The sequence below is a fragment of the Ailuropoda melanoleuca genome, chromosome 4 (genome assembly GCF_002007445.2).
Source record: "Ailuropoda melanoleuca isolate Jingjing chromosome 4, ASM200744v2, whole genome shotgun sequence".
In the NCBI taxonomy this organism is placed as follows: Eukaryota; Metazoa; Chordata; class Mammalia; order Carnivora; family Ursidae; genus Ailuropoda; species Ailuropoda melanoleuca.
In genome coordinates, this window is record NC_048221.1 from 35,246,713 (window position 1) to 35,271,763 (window position 25,051).

Consider the following 25,051-nt stretch of genomic DNA (forward strand, 5'->3'; position numbering starts at 1 on the left):
CGGATCGCCGAGCGAGTCCCACCTGGAGCTGGGGGAGCCAGGGCTGCGGAGGAGGAGGAGACAGCTGCCGCTCCAGAGCTCGGAGTCGTCATAACCGGCTGCTGCGGCTCACCGGAAACCTCGGGCGCGGGAGCCGGGCCAGGGGGCGAGGGAGCCGCCGGCACTCCGAGGCGGCCTGCGCCGGGAGGCGGGCCGGAACCCCGCAGAGGGGCGGCCCAGGGCAGGGGCAGGCGCCGGGGCTCGGCGCGCGTGGCAGGACGCAGGGCGGCAGGGAGGGGCGGGGGCTCCGTCCGCTCCAGGTTGCGCTCCCCAGCCGAGGGCAGTGCGGGAGCGTCTGAGCCGGCCGCCTGAGCAGAGCCGGCGACGGAAGCGGGGTCACCCGGCTGGACTGGCCCCCCCTGGGGGGAAGGAGCTAAGGCGCTTAGAGAACACTAGGATACCTGCCTCTGCTTCTCATCTCCATTCTGATTGCGTCGCACTGACACGGAAGGTTACCGTTTTCTTGATCAGAGAAGTTGCCGCCCTAACTTTCCAGTGTGGGGTGCGAACGTAGTCGGCAGCACTTGCCGGTGGTGGGGCTTCTCTGAGTCCTAGCACATTATACAGCATATACTTGCCCTCTCCGTACTTACCCGAAAACTCGACAAGCTCAAATGCTGCTCTGCGTAGTTTACGTTTTATCGTTGTATTATTTTATAATTATTTTAATTCCTTTATAATTATATTGATTATAATCATAGTTATTTGAACGCCCGTCTCCCACGCTGTCTTCAATCTTGACACCCTTGGTTCTAGTATATGCTATCTACAATAGAGCATAGTAGGGTTGATCATTACGGATTCAACTTGAACTGATTAAAGGAAGGTTGATACCATCAAAATAAACTTATGCTCAGAAACATAAAGTCACCACTATTAATATGATCATAAAGAAATAACAGTTTGTTTCCGAAGGCTTAAATGCCTTTTAAATTTTTTTTAAAGATGCTGTTAAGAGAAGTGTTACAAATTCCATTAGTAATCTGCTAAATAAGGAATGTTATCTGGATTTATTTTTTCAAACAACAAGACTGCAAAGACACATATGGTATTTGACATGTCCCAGACGTAATTCTAAAGCACTTTACAGTATTAACTCATTTACCCTTCATGTAAAAGACTGCATCTATGGGAACTAACTACTGCTCTATTATGTCATATTTTGCCCACCCCATACAAATAAGTGCAGTAATTTTAAAAGTGCTTTCTCAGCTTGTCACCATCCTATTTTTGTCATGTACAGGAAATGTAGTTTTCCTGTTAGTTGATTCAAAATTAATTGCAGTCATTTAAAATAAATTTTTGTCACTGAGCGGTGATATGTATTTATATTTATATTTGTATTTATGTATTTTAGACCTAATACATGAGAAAAGTTTCTTAAAAGAGGTTAGTCTCATTGCAAGGACAAGAAACCAGTTAAATTGGTGTGACATACACGTGGTCCTATGTTAAATGGCTAAATATTAAGTTGCGGTCATTCAGGCTCAGAGGAAACATGACAGAACTTTAAGAACATCAGATCCAGTTCTAACATATTGCAGCAGCCATTTGCAACATAGAATTTCCACCCAAAATACCATTCTTAAAATTTAAAGTTTCTTCAAACTGACATTAAAATAAACTCACACGTCCATTACTAGGAGGTTGACTGAATAAACTGCGGTATATCCACACAATGTAGAACTACGCAGGTGTAAAAAAAAGAACTGAGGAATCTCTCTATACACTGCAGGGTTTATTATTGAGTGGGCAAAGGATGTGTAATATCCTATTATTCATCTAGGAAGGGGATATATATGTTATTTTACAAATAGAATAACATTTAAAATGATTGCCTGTAGGGAGAAGGAAGGAATTATGGGTATAGGGGACAAAGAAGGTAACTTCTCTGGATGTACATTATACAGAAGTGGCTTTAGAATCATGCAAATACTGCACGTTATAAGACAAAATTTTTAAAAAGTAATCCTTAAAAATTGAAAGTAAAATGAAACTAAATTTAAATGCTATCCAGTTGTGGCATATACCACAACGAAGGAACTATCCCAAGTGACTTTGAAACATAATAATTAACACATCCTGGTGGACTCAGGACTAAAAGAATTTAAAAAATCACAAACTGTTTTCAGGAACCAAACTGTTAGTGGGTATATTGGTTGGGATACATCAAATAGGAGTAAATAAGATGGCATCGTTGAAGCTGAATTTTCTGACATGTGGTATAGATGTTAGCCTGATGAAGTTATATAAAAAACCAAAGTTATGCATTTGGAGGTAATAATATAAATTAACATTTTAGTGTTAAAAATGGATCTCTTCCATTATCCATTGAAAAGGCCTAGAAACAACCAACCCTATAGCAAGAAGCTCCTGTTGAGCCCAGACTATGATCTGCAAACATTTCCCATTAAAAGGAACATGTGTTCCATAGAAAAATGGATCATCTTAAATATGGGGCAGGTAATATACAAGCAGAAGCTGAAAATTCTTTCATGAGGAGGGAGGAAGCAATCAAAGATTATGAGGGCCATATCTAAAGGACTCAGGAACCAATCTGAGAAGGCTTTCTCTGGCCAAAGATAGGATAATTTAAAGCATCAATAAAGGTAACTGTAATGGATTGAAGCACACATATACTTAAATCTTATATTCAAAAAGACCCAACCAATCAACCAAATGCACAAGCCAAAACCTCATTGTTCATCTCTGATGGCAAAAGGGAATCAACTCTTAATGTGAAAACTGGTAAGAAAAAAAAAAAAAAAAAAAGAAAGAAACCAACAACAACCCCCCCACACACACAATGTGAAAACTGGTAAACGAAGAAAATGATTCAAGCATATTTATCCCATCTTTCCTATATGAATCATGATGCAAGTAACCAAATAGTTGATGAGGTACTTTTTATAAAAAACATTCCATACTTAAATATAATAATCAAGTCTTATGTCTGCAATTTTCTCCAAAACAGTGCAGACTGAGATGAAGCACAAGTGAGCTAGAAATGAAACAAAATGGGCCATGAACTGTTGAACACTGCTAGAGTTTATGTTAATGAGTATATGGGGATTCATAATCTGTTCTCTCTCTTGTACAAGTTTGAAATGTTATATAATCATTTTTACAGTGCATTACAATCTACAATGTGTTTTAAGCTTGTTGCACATATATTGACATTTGGAGAGCTCACAGTGTTAGCAAAATGCTGAACTATCAGAATATAGCTTATTGGTTATCTGGTATATCCAAATGCTTAAAATGTAATTCAACGGTTCTGAAGTTTTAAGCGAATAAATTTTGACAAAAGTTGACCTTATCCCACAGTTGATCTATACATTTATGTTTTCACAGAAAAGGAGTAAGAGAGACAGCACTGCATCGTTAATGGTTCAGAGCATGTTCTCTGGAGCCAAACTGCACAAATTAGAATCCCATCTTTGCCACTTACCGTATGACCTTAAGCAACTAAACCATTCATTTTAAAAAGCTGATTTGAAGATAAGAGTGCAGGTATACAATCCCTTTTCCAAAATCCTTGGGACCATATGTGTTCCTGAATTTTTTTGTATACAATAGGGTATGCGCATAGTTTACTACTTAACACCTTCAATGTGCCCTGGGTCACAGGATATTTCTGCAGCAAAATGTATGAATACTCACACTGAGTGAGATAAAGCCTCTAACTAGCCCCAGGTTTTACCACCAAGGCAGATTCGGCAGCAAACTAATAAAAACATCACCTGTCAGCTTTCAGAGCTTTTTAGACTTCAGAAGAGTGGATAAGGGATTATGATCCTATTTAAGTGAATTCTTCCCATAGTAACAAAGCAAGCACTGTGTTTCCTATAATCAACATGACTACAGATTTTTGAACAATATGTATTTTTAAAAATTAAGGTTGTAATTTTAAGAGACAAATGGATATGGCATTGTGTAAACCTGAAAGGAACACCTCTATCTGTCCACCACTACCTATAAAAGCAACAAGAGAGTTTAATATTAAGCAAACAGCAATAGCTCTTATTACCCCTTGCTTAGTATTATTTGAAGATTCTAAAATTACATTTTCCTTACTTAGGAACAGGGCAAAATGAAGAATAATTTCTGGATAGCACTAACAGCAAATTCTCTGTACCACAATTGTGGACTACTAAAGTATTTTGGGTTTTTTGTTTTGAGAACCATTTAGTATTAAGAAGAAAGAAACAATTTCCATTCTATCTTATTAAAGGATCTTGATTTGCTAAAGGTAAAATGGCTATGTATAAAGGCAAAGTTTACAAGAACTTTTAAGGATCAAAGTTGCAGAGTTCAATATTAAAAGCAATATGAACTCAGAATAACTTATGAATAGAGGACAACTTATTTTATCTATTGTTATTATTTGAATACAGAACTGTTATGACTTTTAGAAGAGTATCCTGATAGTGTTTAAGATTTTTAAAACACACAAATCATCCTTACAGTAATTTAGTTGCAATAAGTAAATTCTCAGAATAGTTTTCCAAAAACATGTCTTCTTTTAGAAAAACTATGCCTAATACTATTAATACTCTTCATAATGTAACTCATAGAAAATTTGGGCTTATCCTCATTGTATTATTTTTTTTTTTAAATTTTATTTATTTATTTGACAGAGACAGCCAGCGAGAGAGGGAACACAAGCAAGGGGAGTGGGAGAGGAAGAAGCAGGCTTCCAGTGGAGGAGCCTGTTGTGGGGCTCGACCCCATAACGCCGGGATCACGGCCCGAGCCGAAGGCAGACGCCCAACAACTGAGCCACACAGGTGCCCCTTATCCTCATTTTAAAACATGAATTCCAAAGTTATATAAGTCTTATTACCTTCATAAAACAATACTACCTTCATTCATTGGTACCAGCCAGTCTAAATTATGGTAACACTGAAATACATTAACACTATTTTAAAATCTTTATTCAAATCAGATCCATGCTTATTTACATTCTCTTTCACTTAGAAATATTTTATCAATCTGTAGTTGAAATCATACTTTTAGCCCTTTACAAAATATGAAATTAAAGTTATAGTAAAACTGAATGGAATAGGGAAGATTAGAATTTTAAAGGGAAATAAAAAATTATGATACACTAGAAGAAAATGTATATACACACCAGGAAATAGAAAAAAAAGATAAAGATATTTATAGTCATTTTCTCTTTTCCCTTGTGGCTTTTTTCTAAATACTACAAATCATATACTTTTAATAAGCATCTGAATAAAATTTTCAACTCAGAAATCAAATGCCAATTGAGGAATCATGAGAAAAAAAATTTTCACTTGCTTAACTACAGAAACTCATGTTTCCCTAGGTCAGAAATTATCTGTATTTAGAATACCTTAAATCACAATATAGACACATTCAATACATTCCCATATGCTAAACAGTATACAACTGAAACTTCTCAACAAAGAGTCAAAGGAAAAGAAACATTGGTAGTCTCAATCTAGCTTCCCAAGAGTTGGAAAAACACCTACTGTCTGTGCTCACTTGTCTATATATTAACAAGGCTCACACCTCTTTTACTCTTTTTTTATATTTCTAAAATTGTTATGATTTTTAGTTATCTATTTTCTTTTCAAGAGAAACATCTGACTGCAAACTATTCTCTTAACCATTAAAACATAAACATTATTTTATAAAATATGGATAGAGAAGTTTTAATGACCAACAGTAAAATATAGCAATCAATATTTCAACAGGTATTCTGCCACTTAGTGGAGTTTTTCAAGAAACTTATTCACTAGACCTTCTCAACTTATAAATGTATTGAGAGATCCAAGTGTACAATAAAATCTATGAGAATATCCATTATTAATTTCTGGATAAAGAACATATGGTAATAATATATAGCCAGAGCCCTAAATAACTGCTTATCATTTTTAAGTTAAATAAACTGAAGACACTTTAAAATTTTTAATTGAACTGATTTTATTAATGTTAATAAAAATTAAGAAAAGAGAATGTTTAATATTATGAAATTGAAAGGTATGAGTTTTATTTCAATCTTTTCTCCACAACTGAAGGTTTTATTCTCTTGCTAATGGAGAGTTTAAAAGAATAATTTCATAGTTCCTGAACTTCTAGTTTCAAACGCTCAACAATTTTGCAACCTAAGTTTCCTATATTTTCTAATTTTGTACATTTCTTATTGCTATTAGTCTTGTCATTCCTTGTCAGCCCCTGAATATTAAAAAAAAAAAAATCCCCCCCCAAAAAAGTTCAAGCTGACAAAAAGCTATTACACTGTTTTTTACCACTAAAATATAGAAAATTAATTTTATGAATTTGGCTCACACTGAAAGAATATATATTAGTGCTACAAATCAGAGATCCAATGAACAGATACTGTCTGGAATAAAAAAGAACAAAAATGAGGTCACTTGAATTGCCCTGAAAAGCATTCCAAATTCTTCAACATGGCTTGCTTGTAGTTATACTCCAAAGTTCTAGTGTTTAAAATTCAACTAAAAATTATATGGGAATTTTTATTTGCAAGTAAAGTCAGCTAAATGACTTTCAGTAATAAAATGTATCAAAATATTTCACAAATCCAAAACACGGCCTGGTTAACTTTTAAACAAAATAACACTTGGAAGAAAGCATAGCTGTTTTTTAAAGCTATTCCACACTATTTTCGTGTGTAAAGTTTTGAGAAAAAATAAAAAATAAATTATACAGAACTGCAGAATGCCAAATTTAAATTAACTCCGATAATTTATGAATATACCATAATATCAAACATTGATTTTTAATGTGCCAAAATAAGGCTTTACAAAATGTGAACAATTATTTTTTAAGAGAAAATCATCGTATTATTTTCACTTTTGATTAATTTTATAGGGTAGTAAAACCATACTCTTCAAAATCAAATGTCACTGATGTCATCACAAAATCATTTTAAGTAAAATTTTTCCACTATCCAATCATGCCTATATAACTAACTGAATAGCTACAGCTTTCACCAGAGAGGTACCAAAATTTGTACAAACTTAACTGCAGAATCTGGGTGAAAGAAATTCTAAGAGCATAAATTTTAAAGCTTAAATCATTTGCCCTTTAAATTTCAGACAGTGTCAGTGTGACTTCTACTTTAAAAGAAAAAAAATTAGTTCAAAATTTAGTAACTGCAGGTTTAATAATTTTTTTTACTAGAACACTTAATGTCCATTTTCATGAAGTAGTAATTAGATATGTTGAAATGTGAAAGATTTCAAAGTTTCAATATGTTAATATCATTCTTTAAATGTCCTTAATATATACAAACACATATAAATTACAGATACAATTAATTATATATTTACAATACAACATATGAACCCTACTCTCCTTCCCAACCATATTGATATGAGGAAAAGTAATCTCTGTGCTATTCAAGACCAAAACAAAAACAAAAACAAAAAATGACTGATGCTTTAAAAAATAAATCTTTAAAGAATAGTTTCAAAAATAAAGTTCAAATATTGCACAAAATAATTTAACTGCAAATATTACTATGTACTATAAAACAATCTTTTTCAGTTTTTGAACTCTACAGAAAATTCCACTTTCTAATTCTATAAAAGAATTTATTGGAAGTCTCCATTTAGCTATTAAATGTTTACATTCAGTTTGACAGGAATGTAATTTTCAGAAGTTAACTAAGCCTTTGTCTTAAAAGTTCATCTATTTGAGTCTTGTACATATTTTTTACATCTTCAAGATCTAATCGAAGTTCTTCTGCCTCTTCTGCTTTTTCTCCATACATCTGCAGAATAGTGTTGTATCTTTGATCCAAATCCTACAAAACATGTGTTCATAATTTTTAAAATAACTGTATAAAACATCTTTAATATATTTATATTATAAATGAGTCAAGAGTAAACACATTACAATCTAAATAAAAGTACCTAGTCATCCCTTATAAAAATTAAAATGATATTCCAATCTGATGGAAAAAATTGCAATAAAGGAATTATAAAACAACAAAAAGAAAAAACGCAAGCCAGATGGCTATCAATTTTATTATATCTCCCCACTAATCTACAATTCTCCCTATATAAAGCTTAATCTGTCTTTTTTCCCCATTCATTAAAACACATGTGATCAAATTTTAATCTCTCTGGTTCATTGTGGTTTAAGTATTACCTGGCATTTACCCCATAAAAAAAGTTGAAAGAAAATACATTCTCATATATGGCTTAACAGTGACTCCTAACACCAAATACACAAATTGTGATGATACATAGAACATCAATGAACAAAATGCTAATAAGACCATGTAAAGAAGCAGTATTATAAATGAGCCTTGGTCAAATAAAATCCAATTATTTTCCTATTTTGGGGATGACACATGATTATGAAAAATACTTTGTGTAATATGACAAGAAGAAAATTCCTGAAACTTCTTTACTGAAATATTAATACCGTTTTCAAAGAAATCATTAAAACTTACGCATTTTATGTAAACTAACAATATGAAATTTAATGTAACTGGATAAAAATATCTTGGACTCATCCTCTTTTTTTAAAGAAGTTATTCATTTGAGAGAGAGAGAGTGTGCATGTGAGTGAGCAGGGGAAGAGGGAGAGAGAATCCTGAAACAGACTCCCTGCTGAGTGTGGAGCCTGACGTGGAGCCCGACGTGGAGCCCGACAAAGGGCTCGATCCTGTGACCCTGAGATCATGACCTGAGCTGAAATCAAGAGTCAGCCGCCCAACCAACTAAGCCACCCAGGTGCCCCCTTGGATTCATCCTTAAAAGAAGAATACTTACTCTTAGCTGAGTTCGAAGTTTGGGTATTTCCTTCACTTTCTCTTCGAGGTCATCATTTTGATTTGTTAATTTAACTAGCTCTTCAGCCATTATTGCACGTGTTTTTTCTAGGTTGCCAATTTCTAGCTAAGAAGTATTACCAGAAAGTAATTTAAATAAAAATATATCTAATTAATACTTCTACTAATATAAATATATGCAATATTATTTTTGGAGAAATAGTATGTCAGCATATAGCCATGAGCTAACTCTTTCTTAAGGAAATGGTGGCAAAAACAAGAGTTTCTGCTCTCTTCAGAGGTTACCGTTTACAGGGCTTACTATGAAAGAAAAAGAACTAAAGAAAATCCAATCATCTGTTTGAAATACCCAGCCGTATATTTTTCTCTAGAGAAAGAGCATATATTTCAGTCATTCTAAATTACTACAGAAATTCAGAGAAATAAAAACATACTTTAACACAGCCCCACCTCTGCTGGTCGTATTGATAGAATCTATGATTACTACCCAAGAAGTTAATACGGGCCCTCAAGTACAGCACCCTGGGCTACATGAAACACGTATGAAGATTATTCTGATCTTATTTTCCAAGTCAAAGGCTTGTTCTTTTAGAGTAATATTTCAACTAACTAAAATCATATAATGAGAATAAAAGGAAGATTTACCTCTGAGCATATCAAGTGCAACAATGAAAATAGGTAAAATGTTTTAACATCTTACCACATTCAGTTTTTAAAAAATAAGGTAAAAGATGGGAGGGTGCTCTCTCCCTACTCACGCTGCTTCCTTTCACGTGCAGGATGTTCTAGTTCTAATCTCTCTTATCTCCTTCATTCCTTCCTCACAAGGGGGAGTGACTTATCTAAATGGTAAATCTGAGAATAATAAAATGACTATTCAGATTAGCAACGTCCCTTTTTTTAATGTTTGGGAAAAGATGCCTGCCAGTTCTCTGCTCCTAGATGCTTGCAAGTCTTAGCTGGCAGGCCACAACACATAGGGAGGCCCACTCCAGCCCCACATTCGCTGTGATAGGGTAGATAAGTCACCCTAATTCTGGCAGTCAGTTAGCAGGCTCATCTGTCTCTCATCTTTGGCTATTTTCTCCAACTAGTCTTTATCATTAATATATGAGATATATTTTAACTTCACATGCCATTATTTCACTTTATTTCTCAATTTGCTCAGAAGTGAGATGGAGATGTAGGGTGCTACTTACTGGGCCCAAAATTTCATTTACTTCTGTAGCACATTTCATTTTTCCAATACCTGTAAATGAGTAATCTCTCCTTCCCTTAGCTTTAACTGAGACTGTAGATTTTCAATAATGCTGGATCCTGCTCCCATTCTCACAGCATCATAAAGATTATTTCCATTTGCTGATACAGACATTGGTCCAAATGAGTGATCATGAGACTCATCCTATATTAAACAAACCATATACAGTTATTCAGTTATTATAAACTGAGTTCCATGGTTAAGGGTCAAACAAAATGGTTCTGCTAATTCTTGCTTTAAAATGTCTGTGACTTTCTCAAAGGCAGAAAATCACCTCTGCTTCCTCAGGGCAATTAGCACTCCTTCATGAATATACAGATGAATTGCCTATGGAATGGCAAGGTCATAGCTGACAGCCAAAACGCTACCTGCATATTTCCTTTATCATCATTGAGTTTAACAACTAGGCACATGTAAGAAATAAAATATCACCTGAGACAGAAAAGATGTTTGTAGCCCTGCCATATCAACTCCACTTATTGAACTCGAACGTGACATGGTGGGAGTGCTAGAAACAGAAAATGGCTTCCGTTCCTTAAGGAGTTAAAAAAAACATTCAGGTCACATTAAAGACTAAAATGGTAAATAAAAAAAGAAACTTTTCTAGGACAAATGACAACAAAGACTCATTTTGATTTCCTCATGAAATGTTACAGATAGGATTTCTGAAGTCTTATTAAAGGCACAATAGTAATTTAAAATTGTAGACAGACTTGGCCAAATCATCTCAGGACCCATTTATATTAACAATATAATTATTTTTAATGGAATGAGAATGTTTTTGTTCCAACAAGTATATGAACTAACTTCCTCATATTATTATATATTATATAACATATCACCAATTAAACCTAATTCTTTAGAATAAGATTACTAATGAGTTTTATAAACCATCAAGTTTCTGGCTTATTCATTTTATTTTTAATACGTATTTTTAAAATTCCAAATAAATTTAAAAGGTAATTTCCATGTATATACAGGCAGTTTTACTATAACATGCTAACTGCCAGGTATACTCCAATCCTTCAAATACAGAAAACTCACTTTAGAAAAATTACCTTCCTTAACCAGAAATAAAGTGAATAAACCAGTTTTATTCCCAAAGTGCCTAGAGGCCCAATGAAGTGCATTAGTTTCTGTGAAAGACCACAAAATTCATTTAAAAATGGGCAACAGATTCTATCATTCAAATCCTAGAAATTACAGATCTCTTCGGATAAACTCAAATTGCTTTGGACCCATTCTAATAGGATACTGATTATGATACTAGAACTCATCACTCTATTGATTTTAGACATACGATGATATTTACAAGGTATAGCTAAAATTACAAACAATGCTTAATCACAACAGCTACTAATTGGTTACACCAAAAACAAAACAAAACCCAAGGTGAATACCTTTTCTTTTATTGCTTCTTGGGTGAAAACGGCTTTCTTCCTTTCTTGTTCAACTTTCATTTTCTCCATTTCTAACTGACTATTCAGTAGTGTCTAATGGAGAGAGGTACAGTTAGATAACTTTTGTATTAAATTATCCTTCTAAGTCCATTCCAAAGTCAGGAACATAAAGTATATATTCCTATTTGTTCTACTACTAAAGACCAACACTCGAAAGTAGTCAGATTGCCCACTTCACCATGGCATCTCATTAGTTGGCTACCATCCCCAACATTCTCTAGTGGAAGCCCAAAGAGGCAAGTGAACACTGGTAAATAAATACCTTTTCTTTCCTTGTCTCTTCAAGTGTTCTTGCATATTCATCTCTTAGGTTTTCTAATTCAACCTGGTACCTACAAAGATGATAGTACGTGCTACTGATAACTCACGACTTTATTAACTCTTTAATAGACATTTCTACTGTCAGCTTGATATTCCAAATGTATTTTCCAGATGACAGGGGGTTTATACTCAGAAGCCGAGCTACTACTTTTGTGCATTTTATTACACTGCTGCTCTGAGCTAGGCTTTAATTTAAAAAGAGACTTTATAAAAAGAATTTGAATACCACCATTCTGGAATAGGTTCAGATTCTGCAAAAGCTTATTAGGGAGTCCTATGAATATATTTGTAGAGATACAGGTATTTCACTTCATAAATCATTTTTACTTGGCCATTTATTTTTAAACTAAAATTTCTAAGGAAGAACTCAGGAAGCAAAATCACACTAATCACAGCCTTAATATAATTTCAGATAGATGGATTTTATAGCCTGTAGTTCCAAAGAACCCAGACATTTATTTAGAAAGACTGGAACACTGCTAAGACCCCTGTAAAATCTAAAAATAACTCCAATGAGTGGTCTCCAAACTATTTTGTAGTTACAGATTCCTTTAAAAAACCTGATTAAAGTAATGGATCCTTTCCCTGGAAAATGCAAATACAGAACATGCCACACAATTTCACGAGCCTGTGTAAAGTTCAATGAATTCCAAAACCATCCTACTATAATATCCTATTACCAATGACTCTGACTTTAAACACTGTAACATCTTTTTTTAAAGTGCTTTAAGATGTCTCAAAACTACCAAGAATAACACTCAAGAAACATGCTCACCTATTATTTTCATCCTCAAGTTTTCTTAGCTTATTTTTCTCTGATTCTAACTGGGCCTGAAATCTACTGTTTTCCTGTCTTAAGAGAGAATTCTGTGACTCCATGGAGGACAGCTGAATTTTGTTGGCAAGGAGTTCTTCTGTAGCTGCACGTTCTCTTTCAACTGCTGCTGCCAACAAAGTCTGGGATTCACCTGATAGTAGGATAAAAAAGAAAAATCACATATACTTACTCCCAAAAGGCTAAGATATCAAGTATATTCTGACTTCAAATGGTTAATGATTCAAGTAGTCACACTGAAATCTGTAACTGCTTATTGCCTAAGGCAGGACTGCCTACATAGGCAAAAAAAAAAAAATCTTAACTTCTATCCGCTTTATTATTTTCTTCCTAAAATATTTTAATTTGAACATGGAGGCACATATTAAAAGAGTAATGGATCAACAAATGCTGCTGGAGCAACTGGATATCTACAGACCAAAAAAAAAAAATCAAACTAAATTTACAGCGTATATGAAATTTAACTCAAAATAGATCATAAACTTAAATGCAAAACAAAAAACTATAAAACTTATAGGAAAAAAACGAAGGACATAGGAGAAATCTTCAGGATCTAGGGACAGGCAAAGAGTACTTGGTCTGATAAGCAGAGCCATAAAAAGAAAAAGAAAAACTGATAAATTGGACTTATTGCTTTTGTGAACAGGATAAAAAGACAAGCTACAGACCTGGAGGGAAAAAATGCAATTCACATTATCCAGGGTCTAGAATATATAAAGAAGAATTTCTCACCAATGAAAACTCACCAATGAAAATAAAGAGAATCCAATTAGAAAATGGGTGAAAGACATGAAAAGGTGGGTTGCCTGGGTGGCTCAGTTGGTTAAGTGTCTGCCTTCGGCTCAGGTCGTGATCTCGGAGTCCTGAGATCAAGCCCTGTGTCAGCCTCCTGACTCAGCAAGGGAGCCTGCTTCTTCCCTCCCTCTGCCCCTCCTCCCTGATGCTGTTCTCTCGTTCTCTCAAATAAATAAATAAAATCTTAAAAAAAAAAAAAAAAAAAAAAGACGTGAAAAGGTATTTCACTGAAGAGGATGTACAAACAGAAAATAAGCACATGAAATGATGTGCAACATTGGTCATTAGGGAAATACAAATGAAAATCACAGTAAGATATCACTACATGCCTGTCTGTTTGACTAGAAGAAAAAACAGACACCACACAAAATGCTGGCAAGGTATACTGTCATACCTATAGCGACTCTGGAAAAACAATTTGGCGTTTTCCTAAAGAACTAAGCATACAACTACCCACACAACCCAGCAACTGCACACTTAGGCATTCAGCCAGAGAAATGAAAACATGTTCACACTAAAACCTGGACAAGAATGTTCACAACGGCTTTATCTGTATGGAAAAAAAATCTAGAAACAGGTATCATTCATCAGGTAGATGGTTAAAGAAAACGTGGTAAGCACATACCATGGAAACACACTCAGCAACAAGACTAAATCACTGATACACACAATAACTTAGATGAACCTCTAGGGAATTATGCTGCAAAAGAAAAAGCAAATCCCAAATCGTCACCCAGTATATGATTCTATTTATATAACATTTTGCAATTCCATAATTTTAGATGGAGGACAGATTAGTGGTTGCCAAGATTTGGAACACAAATGCAGGGCCACAAGGTTGACAAAGTAAGGTTCTAAAAGGACAACATGAAGGATCTTTGTGGTGTTGAAACTGTTCAACATCTTGAGTGGGTACATGAACCTACACAAATGATAAAACTGTGCAGAACTTAATACAGACAGACACACACACACAAATAAGTACCAGTAAAACTGGGGAAATCTGAATAAAACTAGTACATTGTATCAGTGTCAATACCCTGGTTGTGATATTACACTACAATTTTTCAGTGTTAACATTTGGGGATATTGGGTAAAGCATGAAAGGGACCACCTGTATTATTTCTCATAACTGCATGTAAACCTACAATTATCTCAATAAAAAATTTCAGTTAAAAAAAGATTAGTGGATAAAACTCTGAGATTTATTTTTCCCCATCAACGTAGACCTAATACTATCTCTATTTTTCACTTTATATTGTTATGTAATGTATTTGTGCTACTATTAAAAGCATTATTTGGTATGTGTGCCCCATGGCTTTGCTTATAGTCCAGCACAATACCACATATCCCTAAGAGGATGTAAAAACCACAAGAATAACAGCTTCTACTTTTCATTTACTGCTAAAAAGATATTCATTTCAGAAGGTATCATTTTCAGATGTCTCATTTTCACAGCAAATGGGTCTTAATAACAAATGATAGACCTAAAATTTATACCTATAAATTAAACAATATAAAAAGGTTCATCTATCTCAGTGATTTTTTAAGCAGATGAATCGTTTTCCAGACATAATCTCACATGGAACTGAAAAATTAAAAAACATCGAAAAGGAGGCACTACTTTCATTAAAGCAGCCTGAAGGGATATACCAAGCACCTTAATTATAGACCTGCCCTCTCACCATGACAGCTAGTCCTAAGACATCTAAGGGATCCACTGCACACTGTTTGAAAACCTCTAATCTAGTCTACCCCTCATGATTTACAGGGACATCCATTCGGGCCTGCTTTTATCACTGTACCACGGTGTCTCTCAAATTGCAATAGTTTTAGGTATAGAAAGGACACATGAATTTTTAATCAATTAGCCATCTTCTGGGATATCTTATATATGTGTGTATGTATATATGTGTGTGTGTATTTGTGTGTGTATATATATACACACATATATACATATGCTATTTGTATCTTATCTGTGCTTGCATAAACATCTTGGAATAATTATTTTCTTAATAACACCACATAAGGGCAACCTGAGGCATTTCTATACAGAAGACTCTAAAGACTCCACAAGAATCTGGTTAGTAGAGTTTGATTGGGATCCTCCGTAGACCCATCTCTGCTCCTGGAATTCTGACAAGGACTAGAATCATACCTGATCTCGACCTCTTACATTATTGCAGACAAGCTAGAAAGAGGTCAGATGTAGCAAAAGATATGGAAAAAAAATGAGTACAGTGGTCTGTAAATATGAAAGGAAGACATGGAAGTATATGGGACAGTATCTGACACACGGTGTAAGGGAAAACAAATGGTCTGAAAGACTCAATTAGGATATTAGAAAATAAAAGTAAAAAAGGAGAAGAGGTAAAACGCTACGAGTTAGACATAATGTATAACTATCAAATCAAGTGAATTTCAATTTCATACCATTATTCTAATTCTATAAACAAGAGGAAAGGGCTTCTGCACTGAGCTTAAGAACTAAAGCAGTTACCAAGTCTATCAGAAAGATTCTTCTCTAACTTCTCCCACGATGATGTCTGGGACCCTAGAGTTGCTTGCAAATTTTCTATCTGTCGAAGCAACGGTCTTGTTGTTGATGAAACACTTTGACTCAGCTCTTGGTTTCGATTCTCTGCTTCCTGGAGTCTCTGAATCATGAAATTCTTAAGTCATTACCACCAACAGCAATGAAAACTCTACTAGCAAACAAACTTTATGAAAGATTTCTGGAAAATATTATTTCACCAAGATAAAATTATTTGTTTTTTAATTACATTATTTTCTAATTATTCAATCCTTAAGTTAGAGTTAGAATGCATAACAGTATCTAAATAAGTGCTTCTTGGGGCGCCTGGGTGGCACAGCGGTTAAGCGTCTGCCTTCGGCTCAGGGCGTGATCCCGGCGTTATGGGATCGAGCCCCACGTCAGGCTCCTCTGGTATGAGCCTGCTTCTTCCTCTCCCTCTCCCCCTGCTTGTGTTCCCTCTCTCGCTGGCTGTCTCTATCTCTGTCGAATAAATAATAAAATCTTTAAAAAAAAAAATAAATAAATAAATAAATAAATAAATAAATAAGTGCTTCTTTACAAAGCTTTTCTAATATAAAGATAGCTTTTGATTACCGTAAGGTAAAAAAGACTATCATCCAAACCTCCTAGCAGTTGCCTCATCATCCAAATATTTCTAAGTATTTACAAAAACAGAAAGATCAACCTGAGTTGCATTTTCTCTCCCTTTCCCATGCATGTTTACTGACTGAAAATTAATAGAGTAGTGGTATAAAAACTGGCACTGATTATCTGCCCCACAGAAATCAAAGACTGATACTAATAAACTAGCTATAACAAATCAAAAAATAATACTAACACAAAATAAATCTATCATTATAAAATTATTTTCTATAAAACAAAATTAAGACTTTTCATGTTTACTTTTAAGGTGTCCACTCTGGTTTTATTCATATAAGCCACAAAAATACAGCAAATGATAAAGTATGGTAGTAATCCTCTCACTTCCATGAACATTATCTCCACCATGATTTTTTTTATTTCCAGGAAAACATACCTTAGATTTGTGTTTAGCAAAACTATGACAGTACCTGCTGGAGTTCACTGATCTCATGGCGTAAATAATCCTCTTTTCTGGCAGCTGCTTGTTCTGCACGTTGCAGTGCCAGCCTAAGGTCTCCAACCTGTATGAGAAGAACCAATACACTATCTCAAACAATATCAAAACATTACTTATAATTTCCTAACTACATACTGTGTTGTGCTGACTTACTGTTTATGTATAACACTTACACTATCCAATGAGGGGCAGAGGCAGAAGGAGAGAGAATCCCAAGGAGACTCCACACAGAGTGCAAAGCCCGATGTGGGGCTCAATCCCACGACCATGAGATCATGACCTTAGCTAAAGCCAAGAGTCAGATGCTTAAGCCACCAAGCCACCCACGTGCCCCTAAAAGGTGATGATTTATAAATGGTAGCCCCATAGGCTCACTGTCTCCCACTCCCTCAATTTTTATTATTATTCTAGCATACTTTTAATTTAAAATATTAAGATTTTATCCAACCCACTGGTCAGGAACACAAGGGGTACATGGACATGGTGTGATTTACAGTAACAAAATACTGGAAACAACCCAAATATCCATCAGTAAAAAATAACTGAATTAATAGTGGTATAATAACCATATAATAATGGTATAAATAGTAGCAGTGAAGTATTACAAAACTGTAAAAAGAAATTCTATAAAAAGCTCTAAGTTCTATTATGGAATGAATGATCACCAGAATATTTAAAGAAAGTAAGCTGTAAGATGGTATAAATATTAAATTATATGTTATGTAAGAACAATGAGGGAAATCCAAATAAATATGGGTATTAATGTACTGTGTATATATGTGCGGAGGTATATAAGTAACTGTATAGATTTATATATTTTCTTGCATTTACAAATAGAAACACCGAAAAAATAAACCAAACACTGATAAAATGGTTACTTATAGGCAAAGAAAGGGGATGGGGAGGAGCTAAGTTGGAAGCAACTGCTGTCTAAATATATTGTTATATAGCTCTCACTTAGGAATCATATAAATGTTTTACACATTTGTGTAAAATTAAATCAAAACTGCACTGGGGTCAATGAGGAAAGAATAGCCTTTCCACAAATGGTACTGGACAGCTGGATATCCATGTGCAAAAAACCTAAATATGAGAGCTAAGACTATAAAATTCTTAGAAGGAAACAGGTGAAAACCTGCAAAACCTTGGATTAAGCATATGACGCCCAAAGCATAGGCAACAAAAGAAAAAATAAGTAAGCTGGACTTCATCAGAATTTAAAAACTTGTACATCAAAGGACATTATCAAGAAAATGAAAGACGGGGCGCCTGGGTGGCACAGCGGTTAAGCGTCTGCCTTCGGCTCAGGGCGTGATCCCGGCGTTATGGGATCGAGCCCCCACGTCAGGCTCCTCTGCTGTGAGCCTGCTTCTTCCTCTCCCACTCCCCCTGCTTGTGTTCCCTCTCTCGCTGGCTGTCTCTATCTCTGTCAAATAAATAAATAAAATGGGAAAAAATATTTGCAAATCCTAAATCTGATGAGGACCTAATGAGCAGAATAAAGAACTCTCACAATTAAACAATTTTTAAAAGCCCAATTTAAAAACGGACTAAGGATTTGAGTATTTGAATACATTTCTCCAAAGAAGTTGCAATAAGATATATATGGCCAGGGGCACCTGGGTGGCTCAGTCGGTTGTGTCCAACTCTTGATTTCTGCTCAGGTCATGATCTCAGAGTTATGGGGTTAAGCCCCACACTGGGCTCCTCACTCAGCGAGGGAGTCTGCTGGAGATTCCCTCTCCCCCTCTCCCTCTGCACCCCCTCAAACAAATCTTAAAAAAAAAAAAAAAGATACATGTGGCCAGTAAGCACATAAAAAGATGCTCAACATCATTAGTCATTAAGGAAATGTAAACAAGGACGCCGCAATCAGATACCATTTCACACCCACTAAAAGGGCTAATATGAGAAAAAAAAAAAAGGACAATAACAAACAAATACTGGCAAGATGTAGACTGTCATATATTGCTGATGGGAATGTAAAATGGTGCAGTTGCTATGGGAAAGTTTGGCAGGTCCTCAAAAAGTTATATATAGGGTTACCAAACTGATCTGAGAGTGTATGTCTAGAAGAACTTAAAATAAATGTTCACACAAAAACTTGCAAATGAATGTTTATAGCAGCATTAATCATAATAATGAAAAAGTGAAAATAACCCAAATATCTATCAACTGATGATTTTATAAGAAAGAGCCTGACAAATTTCAGTTTTCCTCTTCTATCTGAACTACATGGACCCCCACAGATGTTATGAATAAGCTCAGGACTTATATGGATATTCCTAAAATTATTAGCAATGCTTAGTATTTATCTGCATATGTGCAGTAACATGGTCTTTCCTTTCATAATGTTCTTAAATAAGTCTGAAAGTCACAAAAAATAAGCAACACTAGTACAATGTAAGCATCACTTTAACTACAATTCAAAAAACACAAAATTAAGATTGGCACAATCAAGTACTCTTAGAGAAGTGTCCAATAAGATTAGAAAGGAAATTTAACACATGTACCACTACATAAAGTTTGATTCAAATAACTAATGTATTCTTCAATTTGCAAAAGCACAAAGTTTTTAAAGACTAATGTAACTCATTATCTATTGCTTACTTGAATTGCTAATGTTTCTTGCTGTTGACGGGCTTCTTCTTGGGCCTTCTCTAGTGCTGCAGAAAGTTCTTCTTTAGCTTTTATTTCACGACGTAGAGCAGCTTCCTGTGCTTCACTATCCTTTGCAGCATTGGCTTTGTGGAGATCAGTAAGTTCTCTTAAAAAATTAGATTGATAATTTCTATTTAAAATAGTTAGTTACACAGCCAAGTTAGTAAAGTTTGCATGTAGACTTTCCTAAGACTTACTCAATGAGGGAAAGTTCACCACATAATAAACACTGACTATGGTAACAACTCTCTTTTGAACTTGCTGTGTGACCAGTTACAAGTTCATATATAGCTAAATTTATAAATATTGTTAGTGATTAGATAACAGAAAAAGTATTTTTTCATAACCTGATCTGATAATTTTAAATGGGTTACATATTTGTTAATTTTCTTACTTGTATGCACTATCCAGAGCAGCCTGAATACTTCGGTTCTTTTCTTCGAGTTCATCCATGTCTACCTGAAGTCGGCCAAGATCCTTCTCTTGGCGTTCCACCACAGAATTTAGTTTTTTAATGTTTTCTCTATGTTGTTTCTCAACTTCTTCCTTGCCATCAAGGACCTATGTTATAAAAACAGACAAAAGTATTTTTCAGTAACACCATGGTAAATAATTGTATTCCAGGAATCTTAAATGTTACAATAATGAAGAAAAATCTTAACACTCATTTATTTTTTTTTTTAAGATTTTATTTATTTATTTGACAGAGACAGAGACAGCCAGTGAGAGAGGGAACACAAGTAGGGGGAATGGGAGAGGAAGAAGCAGGCTCATAGTGTAGGAACCTGATGTGGGACTCGATCCCATAATGCCAGGATCACGCCCTGAGCCGAAGGCAGACGCTTATCCGCTGTGCCACCCAGGCGCCCCTTAACACTCATTTATTAATTGCTTGATAAATTTTTCCCACATGATAATTCCCACCCCGATAGATTATACTAAATGTCTTGTAAACCATGGCCCCTTGTTCATACAGGAAGTAATAATATATATATACTTAGAGAATGGTTAACATTCACCTGTTTTAAGTGTTGCAAATCTTCTTCAAGGTCTTTAACTTTTTTGTTCAGCTTTGCAATAGTATTTTCATTTTCTTTGTCTTTAGCTCTTAGTTTCTTAATAATGTTAGAATTATGCAGCTGCTGTTTTGAAAGTTTTTCTCCTGGCAATGGAAAATAAATAAATAAATAAATTCAAACAATGATTCCTTAAGAATCTAGATAGAATGTTGTGTTTTTTTTTTAAATAAAGGTATATTTTATTGATATTGACACATCAATACTGAAATACAAATATTTTTAATAAAAAATGAACAATTAAAGTGGATTAAAAAGTTACCATATTAGAAAGCCTGAACTTTCTTTAAACGGGTATGAGTTCTGGACATTTATTTTTTTTTTTTATTTTTTTAATGATTTTTTTATTATATTATGTTAATCACCATACAGTACATCCCCGGATTCCGATGTAAAGTTCGATGCTTCGTTAGTTGCGTATAACACCCAGTGCACCATGCAATACGTGCCCTCCTTACTACCCATCACCAGTCTATCCCATTCCCCCACCCCCCTCCCCTCTGAAGTCTTCAATTTGTTTCTCATAGTCCATAGTCTCTCATGTTTCATTCCCCCTTCTGATTACCCCCCTTTTCTTTATCCCTTTCTTCCCCTACCGATCATCCTAGTTCTTATGTTCCATAGATGAGAGAAATCATATGATAATTGTCTTTCTCTGCTTGACTTATTTCACTTAGCATTATCTCCTCCAGTGCCGTCCATGTTGCAGCAAATGTTGAGAATTCGTTCTTTCTGATAGCTGAGTAATATTCCATTGTATATATGGACCACAGCTTCTTAATCCAGTCATCTGTTGAAGGGCATCTCGGCTCCTTCCATGATTTGGCTATTGTGGACAATGCAGCTATGAACATTGGGGTGCATATGGCCCTTCTCTTTACTACGTCTGTATCTTTGGGGTAAACACCCAGTAGTGCAATGGCTGGGTCATAGGGTAGTTCAATTTTTAACTTTTTAAGGGACCTCCACACTGTTTTCCAGAGTGGCTGTACCAACTTGCATTCCCACCAACAATGTAGGAGGGATCCCCTTTCTCCACATCCTCTCCAACAATTGTTGTTTCTTGCCTTGTCTATCTTTGCCATTCTAACTGGCGTAAGGTGGTATCTCAGTGTGGTTTTGATTTGAATTTCCCTGATGGCTAATGATTTTGAACATTTTTTCATGTGTCTGTTAGCCATTTGTATGTCTTCATTGGAAAAGTGTCTGTTCATATCTTCTGCCCATTTTATGATTTGTTTATTTGTTTCTCGTGTATTGAGTTTGAGAAGTTCTTTGTAGATCTTGGATACCAGTCCTTTATCTGTGGTGTCCTTTGCAAATATATTCTCCCATTCCGTGGGCTGTCTCTTAGTTTTTTTGACTGTTTCCTTGGCTGTGCAGAAGCTCTTTATCCTGATAAAGTCCCATAAGTTCATTTTATCTTTTATTTCTCTTGCCTTTGGAGATGTGTCGTGAAAAAGGTTGCTCTGGCCGATGTCATAGAAGTTGTTGCCTATGTTCTCCTCTAGAATTTTGATGGATTCCTGTCTCACATTGAGGTCTTTCATCCATTTGGAGTTTATTTTTGTGTATGGTGTGAGAGAGTGGTCAAGTTTCATTCTTTTGCATGTAGCTGTCCAATTTTCCCAGCACCATTTATTGAAGAGACTGTCTTTTTTCCACCGGATGTTTTTTCCTGCTTTATCAAAGATTAGTTGCCCAAAGAGCCGAGGGTCCATTTCTGGGTTCTCTATTCTGTTCCATTGGTCGATGTGTCTGTTTTTGTGCCAGTACCATGCTGTCTTTGTGATCACAGCTTTGTAGTACAGCTCGAAATCCGGCATTGTGATGCCCCCAGCTTTGTTTTTCCTTTTCAACAGTTCCTTGGAGATTCGGGGCCTTTTCTGGTTCCATACAAATTTAAGGACTATTTGTTCCAGTTCTTTGAAAAATGTCCTCGGTATTTTGATCGGGATAGCATTGAAAGTGTAGATTGCTCTGGGTAGTATGGACATTTTAACTATGTTAATTCTTCCAATCCATGAGCATGGAATATTTTTCCATCTTTTTATGTCTTCCTCAATATCTTTCAAAAGTGATCTATAGTTTCTAGCATATAGGTCCTTTACGTCTCTGGTTAAGTTAATTCCAAGGTAACGCATGGTTTTTGGTGTTATTGTAAATGGGATGGATTCCCTAATTTCTCTTTCTTCAGTCTCGTTATTCGTGTATAGAAATGCAACTGATTTCTGGGCATTGATTTTGTATCCTGCCACCTTACTGAATTGTTCTATAACTTCTAATAGTTTGGGAGTGGATTCCTTTGGGTTTTCCATATAGAGTATCATGTCATCTGCAAAGAGAGACAGTTTGACTTCTTCTTTGCCGATTTGGATACCTTTGATCCCTTTTTGTCTTCTGATTGCTGTTGCAAGGACTTCTAGTACTATGTTGAATAATAGTGGCGAGAGTGGGCATCCTTGTCGTGTTCCTGATCTTAAGGGAAAGGCTTCCAGCTTTTCCCCATTGAGAATAATGCTTGCAGTAGGCTTTTCATAGATGGCTTTTATGAGATTGAGAAATGTACCCTCTATTCCTACACTCTGAAGGGTTTTAATCAGGAAAGGATGCTGTATTTTGTCAAATGCTTTTTCTGCATCAATTGAGAGGATCATATGGTTCTTGAGTCTTTTCTTGTTGATATGATGTATCACATTGATTGATTTGCGAGTGTTGAACCATGCTTGCATCCCAGGTATGAATCCCACTTGGTCATGATGGATAATCCTTTTAATGTACTGTTGGATTCTATTAGCAAGGATCTTGTTGAGGATTTTGGCATCCATATTCATTAGAGAAATCGGTCTGTAATTCTCCTTTTTGAGGGGGTCTTTGCCTGGTTTGGGGATCAAGGTAATATTAGCCTCATAGAATGAGTTTGGTAGCTTTCCTTCTGTTTCTATTTTTTGAAATAGCTTTAGGAGAATAGGTATTATTTCTTCTTTGAATGTTTGGTAGAATTCCCCAGGAAAACCGTCTGGGCCTGGAGTTTTATTATTTGGAAGGTTGTTTATCACTGACTCAATTTCTTCATAGTTAATTGGCCTATTTAAGAAATCTATTTCTTCCTGTTTCAGTCTTGGTAGTTTATAGGTTTCCAGGAAGGCCTCCATCTCTTCCAGATTGTTTAGTTTTTTGGCATATAGCTGTTGATAAAAGTTTCTAATAATCCTTGCAATTTCAATGGTGCTGGTCGTGACCTCTCCCTTTTCAGTCATAATTTTAATAATCTCAGTCCTTTCTCTTTGTTTTTGGACAAGTTTTGCCAGTGGTCTATCAATTTTATGGATTCTCTCAAAGAACCAGCTTCTAGTCCTGTTGATCTGCTCTACTGTGGTTCTGGTCTCTAATTCATTGATTTCTGCTCTAATCTTGGTCAACTCCTTCCTTGTCAGTGGGTTAGGCCTGTCCCTCTGTTGCTGTTCCAGTTTCTTGAGGTGAGAATATAGAAACTGCATTTTAGATTTTTCTATTCTTTTGAGTGAGGCTTGGATGGCTATGTATTTCCCCCTTAGGACTGCCTTTGCAGTATCCCATAGGTTTTGGACCGTTGTGTATTCATTCTCGTTGGTCTCCATAAATTGTTTAATTTGTTTTTTGATTTCCTGGTTTATCGAGTCATTCTTGAGCAGGATGGTTCTTAGCCTCCAAGTGTTTGAGTTTCTTCCAGGTTTTTCCTTGTGGTTGAGTTCCAATTTCAGAGCGTTGTGGTCTGAGAATATGCAGGGGATAATTTCAATCTTTTGGTATTGGCTGAGACCTGTTTTGTGTCCCAGAGCATGATCTATTCTTGAGAATGTTCCATGGGCATTTGAATAGAATGAGTATTCTTTGGTTCTGGGGTGTAGTGTTCTATATATATCTATGAGGTCCAACTCGTCGAGTATGGCATTCAAAGCCTTTGATTCTTTGCTTAGTTTTTGCCAGGGTGTTCTGTCTATTTCTGATAGTGGGGTGTTGAGGTCCCCTACTATTACTGTGTTCTTATCTATATGTCTCTTTATTTTGGTTAAGAGTTGGCTTGTGTATCTTGCTGCTCCCCTGTTGGGGGCATATATATTAATAATTGTCATATCCACTTGTTGAATACTTCCTTTAAGAATAATATAGTGCCCTTCTGTATCTCTCTCTA

At 35.4% G+C, this 25,051-nt stretch overlaps 2 protein-coding genes across 4 annotated transcripts in view; both read right to left on the bottom strand.

Moving 5' to 3' along the window:
• Nucleotides 1–264, bottom strand: part of EOGT (EGF domain specific O-linked N-acetylglucosamine transferase) — a 34,313-nt gene extending 34,049 nt beyond the window's left edge. Inside the window, exon 1 of one of the 2 annotated variants that reach the window (XM_034658629.1) lies at nt 23–264. The gene's annotated coding sequence lies outside the window, so the exon portion shown is untranslated. The remainder of the gene's footprint in view (nt 1–22) is intronic. The other variant, XM_034658628.1, reaches the window with a different exon arrangement.
• Nucleotides 265–4,950: 4,686 nt separating this feature from the next.
• The window catches only part of TMF1 (TATA element modulatory factor 1), a 39,203-nt gene continuing 19,102 nt past the window's right edge, over nt 4,951–25,051 (bottom strand). The window contains exons 6-17 of one of the 2 annotated variants that reach the window (XM_002924401.4): nt 20,821–20,963; nt 20,196–20,362; nt 19,751–19,907; nt 17,112–17,204; nt 16,006–16,162; nt 12,651–12,843; nt 11,817–11,886; nt 11,495–11,587; nt 10,527–10,628; nt 10,086–10,238; nt 8,817–8,942; nt 4,951–7,840 (exon numbers count right to left, since the gene is read on the bottom strand). In XM_002924401.4, coding sequence (XP_002924447.1) covers nt 7,697–7,840; nt 8,817–8,942; nt 10,086–10,238; nt 10,527–10,628; nt 11,495–11,587; nt 11,817–11,886; nt 12,651–12,843; nt 16,006–16,162; nt 17,112–17,204; nt 19,751–19,907; nt 20,196–20,362; nt 20,821–20,963 — 1,598 coding nt within the window. In that variant the 3' untranslated portion in view covers nt 4,951–7,696. The remainder of the gene's footprint in view (nt 7,841–8,816; nt 8,943–10,085; nt 10,239–10,526; nt 10,629–11,494; nt 11,588–11,816; nt 11,887–12,650; nt 12,844–16,005; nt 16,163–17,111; nt 17,205–19,750; nt 19,908–20,195; nt 20,363–20,820; nt 20,964–25,051) is intronic. The other variant, XM_019805040.2, reaches the window with a different exon arrangement.